This window comes from Notolepis coatsorum (assembly GCF_963971535.1).
Source record: "Notolepis coatsorum genome assembly, chromosome: 14".
Classification (NCBI taxonomy): domain Eukaryota; kingdom Metazoa; phylum Chordata; class Actinopteri; order Aulopiformes; family Paralepididae; genus Notolepis; species Notolepis coatsorum.
In genome coordinates, this window is record NC_140178.1 from 17,318,212 (window position 1) to 17,323,932 (window position 5,721).

Sequence of the window (5,721 nt, forward strand, 5' to 3'; positions counted from 1 at the left end):
CCAAGGATCACTCTCTGTAAAGGAACTCCAGCAATCAGAAGTGGAAATCATAAAGTTTTGCCAGCAAAGAGCCTTTCCAGAAGAGATTATGGCACTGAGAAGGGGTTCCACTGTGAAAAGTAGCAGCCATCTTCATAAACTGTGTCCAGTTCTTCAGGACGACGTGTTGAGAGTAGGGGGAAGATTAAGCAGGTCAGCCATGCCAGCACAAGCTAAGCACCCTGCTATTCTGCCTAAGGACCATCACGTTACCCAACTCATCATCAGGCAGATACATGAGGATACTGGACACGGTGGAAGGAATTATCTTCTTTCTCGTCTCAGGCAACAGTACTGGGTCCCATGTGCTAATGCAGCCATACGGAAGTTAATAGCTAAGTGTGTCACCTGCAGAAGATTGAGTGGAAGTAAAGGTGAGCAGCTCATGGCAGATCTGCCTACGGAGAGAGTCACCCCAGATGAACCACCCTTCACCAATGTTGGTGTCGATTACTTTGGACCGTTTGTGACCAAGTGTGGTAGAAAAACCGTTAAACGCTATGGAGTCATCTTTACATGTCTAAACATACGAGCGGTGCATCTGGAAGTGGCACATTCATCGGACACACACTCTTGTATAAATGCCATCCGAAGGTTCACTGCTAGGAGAGGTCAAGTCAAGTTCATGCGCTCCGATAATGGAACCAACATAGTTAGAGCAGAGCGGGAACTTAGAGAGGCCATCCAGGGCCTTGACGAGGTCCACATTAAAGACACTCTGCTTAAAAAGGGCATCACATGGGTTTTTAACCCCCCTTCCGGTTCCCACCATGGTGGTGTTTGGGAGAGACAAATCCGGACAGTCAGAAGGGTCCTCAGCGCTATTCTACAGCAACAGACACTTGACGAAGAGAGTCTGCAGACCTTGTTATGTGAGGTAGAATCAATCATCAACGACAGGCCCATCACCACAGCCTCTAATGACCCTAACGACCTAGAACCTCTCACACCCAACCACCTACTTCTGATGAACACCAAACCTTCTATACCACCTGGAGTGTTCACACCAGAGGACTGCTACCCTAGACGCAGATGGCGGCAGGTACAATATATGGCCGACCTTTTTTGGAAGAGATGGACAAAGGAGTACCTGCCCGAGTTACAGGAACGCCAAAAATGGATACGGAAAAGAAGGAACTTTGATACCGGAGATATTGTTCTCATCATTGATGATACTGCCCCCCGCAACTCCTGGATCCTGGGGCGGGTCATACAGACCATGCCCGACTCCAGAGGACTGGTTAGACAGGTTCAAGTGAGAACCCAGACTACCACTCTTCGCAGACCTATCACAAAGTTGTGTCTGCTGCTCGAGGCTCCTACATAGAACACACACATACACACACCCCCCCCCCCCGTTCACTAATACACTCTTACTGATAACTTGGAAGATGGAAGATTTTTTTGCTTGGATTTTGATTTTTGAATGGACTATACATTTTGGCTCCTTTTTTATATTTTGAAAGTTGTAATTGTTTCGTTTGTCTACAAGAACAATTAGAGGCCGGTGTGTAGGAGCCAAACCCTATGATGATAAATTGTAACTTTATTGCCCCCTTAGAAATGTGGTTTATTATGGTATTCGTGTTTTTATTTGTTTATTAATATTTGTCAATGAATTCCAAGATGGAGACTTACCTGGTCAACTCCCCTTTTTTCACACGCTCCCCCTAACCACTCCTATAACATGGCAGGTAATTTAGAGTTCACGCAGGCCCAGGTGGAGCGGTACCATATAGTTTTTGACCGCACTCAATTCGCATTTGATTGACAGTTTAAGTTCATGTACATAACCCGTTTTGTTTGTTTTATAGTGGTAGGCAGCTATTGGGGCTGTTGTTGTGACTCGCTTCCCAATAAATCCCGTTTGTTTTGAAAGTACATTGGACCAGCGTCATATTTTCTTTTTGGATTGCAATTCGGAGCGTGTCGGACTAACAACGCATTACCTGGAGCCTCAAGGCAACTGCGGTTCGTATGATTGCCTTTATAGCTTCCAGCTATGTTTCAATGGAAGTTGGTGTTCATCCAATCCTTCCATGGAGGCAGGTGAGGAGGGAAGGGGGTAGGCAGGGGCGGATGGTTTGGTATGGAGACAATGCCACCATTTATGCTACTACACTATATATTTTACTACACCATTTATGCTACTTCACTATATATTTTACTACACCATTTATGCTACTACACTATTTATGCTACTACACTATATATGCTACTACACTATATATACTACTACACTATATATTTTACTACACTATTTATGCTACTACACTATATATGCTACTACACTATTTATTGGCTACTACACTATATATGCTACTACACTATATATGCTACTACACTATTTATGCTACTACACTATGCTACTAAATTATCTATGTTACTACACTATCTATGCTACTACACTATACACACACACCTTCACCACTACCACAGACACAATTTATAAACACAAAAATTTTGTGTGACTTGATTTACTTGTAGTTTTTATTTACTGGTGTTTTTCTGGTACTGCTTTTATTATATTGAGAGAAGCCGTGCAAAATGTCATTGCACCTGAATATAATGACAATAAAGATCATTCTGATTCTGAGATATAGCTGGGTGTCATCGGTGTAGCAGTGATAATTGAGACCATGTTTCCTGACGATCTGACCAAGGGGGAGGAGGTAGATGGTGACGAGAACTGAACCCTGGGGGACACCTTGTTTGACTGGAGCCACCGAGGAATGCGTACTGATGACGCCTGTATATATAATATTTTTGTGTTATTATTTAGTTGCAGTGCATGGCATTTGATCACTATGTGGCGCTCCATTGTTTGTACTTGATGTAACAACAGTTTTAATTAGATTTAACTTGAGCCAGTGACTCACTTCACTTCTTGTCCACCTGCCATCCGGCAGCAGCGTTAACTTGTCTAGTAAGTTCTCTAGTAACGATGTGACTCGTGTCTGTAAAATGATTATTTGATCTATGTACATTTAATTAATAAAGTCGTATGGCCAGGCATTGTATGGTCATAGGCCTAACCTTGTGTTGTAATAATAAATGGGTGTGTCCTGAATCCCAAAAGCGACAACGTCTGATTTCCCACGTGATAAGCTAAGCTATCCTTGTGCGGTTATGTCATGTTGACAAGTTGACGTCACACAGCCAGACAGGTTACAATAAACTAACAATAAACACTATGCAACAACCATCAAATGCACACAGCACACACATCCACACGCACACACTCACTTTAAACAAACAACTCACTGCAGCACCCACTTTAGAACACCTAAACACACTTTACACTTTATATTTATTGGTAAAGGATTTGCACTACAACTCGTACACCTTACTGTAAATTGTACCTAAATTGTACCTCATCCCATTTCTGCTCTGCACTATATAGTATTGTATATTAGTACATTGCATAGTATATTGTATGGTAACTCAGTTACTTCTATTCTGCATCGAACATTGTACATATGTCTATACTGAACACTGTGCCCTCTATTTTTACTTCTATTTTACATGCTATACTATTTAATTTCATACGTATCTTGTCTAACACAGTCTCTGGAGCGTAACAGTAAGAAGCATTTTGTATAAAAGTATTCTGTACTTCTGTATGACAACTATTAAAGAAACTTGACTTAAGACCAGGCCAGGGGGGGTTTCAATGATTACAAGGGACTTCTCTCTCTCTCTCCGCCCCTTCCAGGCTGGGTCTTGCAAGACCAGTTATCTGAATATGGAACTTCCCCATAATGAGGAATGAGGAGGCGTGAGATTCTCTGGGTATAAAGACGCCTCCTGTCCTGTGTTGTGTCACTTTACTTGAGATATCCCAACAGCCTGTGAAGAGGCACACAGGGGTTAAGAGAGACTGCACACTAACGGCTGCAGCGTAAACACAGGCTATACTTCTACAGTACGTTCGTTAACCCTAGTTCAGTTTCTAGTGATTACTACTGAAGATACCATGGACCCGCTAGCTTCTACCGAGGAGAACCGTGAGCGGATCCAGGCGGTGGATAATTCTTTTGGCCCCTCAGTGAAATCCCTGGCCACGCCGGGTCAAGTCAAGTCAAGTCAAGAGTTTTAATTGTCACAGCATACAGGTATACAATGAAATGCGGGTGGTCTTGCACGCCGGGTCGTGCTCTGATCGGAGAGGGTCGTCTGATGAAGCTGTCTCGGCGCCGACCACAGCCCAAGGCTTTCTTCCTCTTCAACGACGTGCTGGTGTACGGCATCCTCCTCCTGCACGGCCGCTGGCACGCCAACCGACAGATCATCCCTATAGGTAGGTAGATAACTCATAAGCTAGCGAGTAAAGGGATACTATGGGCGGGATCCACAAAGAATGGATTGCACGGTGCTAATTGCACCCTTACTTACAATTCATTATGAATTGAAAATGGGGGACCCTGATGTAAACAAGACGAAAGTCTTTCTCTGGTCTGCATCCCCTTAACAATTGTGTGTATTGAGCCGTACTGTATTGTACCCATTCTGCAATCTGTTAATACAATTTTCAATCAATCAATCAATCACCTGCACGGATTGTTGTCGACCGCCCTAAGCAAAGACACCCAGCTAACGACAACACGTCTGTAGTTAACAAATTAATACTTTTGACAAAAAGAGTGATTGAACTCTAACGTGGCCTCTTCCTCCTCTCTCTCCAGAGGATGTTCTGCAGGACGACCTGGAGGACAGTCCGCTCATGAAGAACCAGTGGCTGATCCGCACGCCGCGCAAGTCCTTCTACGTGGCGGCGGTTGGAACCATGAACTTGAGTGGTAATGAAATTACCTGCCATTCTAATAACTAAAGAACAATCCATCAAGCCAACGTATCAAGACAATCTTCCAAGAAACTGACAGAAGACACACTACAGTAAAGCATCGATGTTCTCATGTACTGGCACGCAGCCAATAAGGTATTGATTGATGGAGATAACAATTGTGGTATATGTATAATGACGTTCCAACCATTGGTAATGGACTTGTGATAGTAATGGTATCTTTTGTATGCATTTGTACTCATACAGATTTTATGGTTTGGATGAAGTTTTGGATGCTTCTTCATTAAAATCAGTTCAAGAAATCAACTTGTGTTTTGCGTCGTGCCCGAGGATGTCACAGTAAAATCTTAACTGCACGTTAAGTCAAGTTGGAAGCAAGATGGTGCCGCCGGTGTTCGTCTCATCGCTCGTCATGAAGCAGCGCGTGGGATGGACCACGGTGTAAACTAGGGCTGCACGATTATGGGAAATAATCTAATTGCGATTATTCTGACAGATATTGCGATTTGTGATGCGATTATAAATTTTTTTTAAACAGCAGCCCAACATAGGTTTAATGTAAAATGTGGCTTGCATTAAATGATACTTGCATGAAATGTCTCTTAGGTTTATTCCGGTTGGAACCATTGTGATGCTATCAGCTTTTAAGCCACTGTGATACCCGATAAAACCAATCTCTTTAGCTGTGGACGTACTGCACACTCAAAAACATCATTCAGCAGTAATACAGAGGGGTGTACAGGTATATTCCAAGTTAAGAGATTTGATAATTACTGGGTCACCTCTTTCCAGAATATCTTAACTGGTGGGCAGTCCCAGTACATGTGCATAAATGTCCCCTCGTCCCCATTTGTACATAAGGAGCATTTGGAATCTTG

The 5,721-nt window shown here is 43.1% G+C and overlaps 1 protein-coding gene across 1 annotated transcript; it reads left to right on the forward strand.

Moving 5' to 3' along the window:
• Positions 1 to 4,206: 4,206 nt before the first annotated feature.
• Positions 4,207 to 5,024, forward strand: LOC311239996 (pleckstrin homology domain-containing family F member 2-like). The gene is made up of 2 exons (XM_084328474.1): positions 4,207 to 4,339; positions 4,725 to 5,024. The coding sequence occupies exons 1-2, from the start codon at positions 4,219 to 4,221 to the stop codon at positions 4,868 to 4,870; spliced, it is 267 nt and encodes an 88-aa protein (XP_084184600.1). The 5' UTR covers positions 4,207 to 4,218; the 3' UTR covers positions 4,871 to 5,024.
• The last annotated feature ends 697 nt before the right edge of the window (positions 5,025 to 5,721 follow it).

What these genes read in the sequence shown, in the direction of transcription:
- LOC311239996 (XM_084328474.1), top strand. Translation starts at nt 4,219, where the DNA reads ATGAAGCTGTCTCGGCGCCGACCACAGCCCAAGGCTTTCTTCCTCTTC. An exon ending in CCGACAGATCATCCCTATAG is followed by an intron (nt 4,340 to 4,724) that starts GTAGGTAGATAA and finishes CTCTCTCTCCAG; the next exon opens with AGGATGTTCTGCAGGACGAC.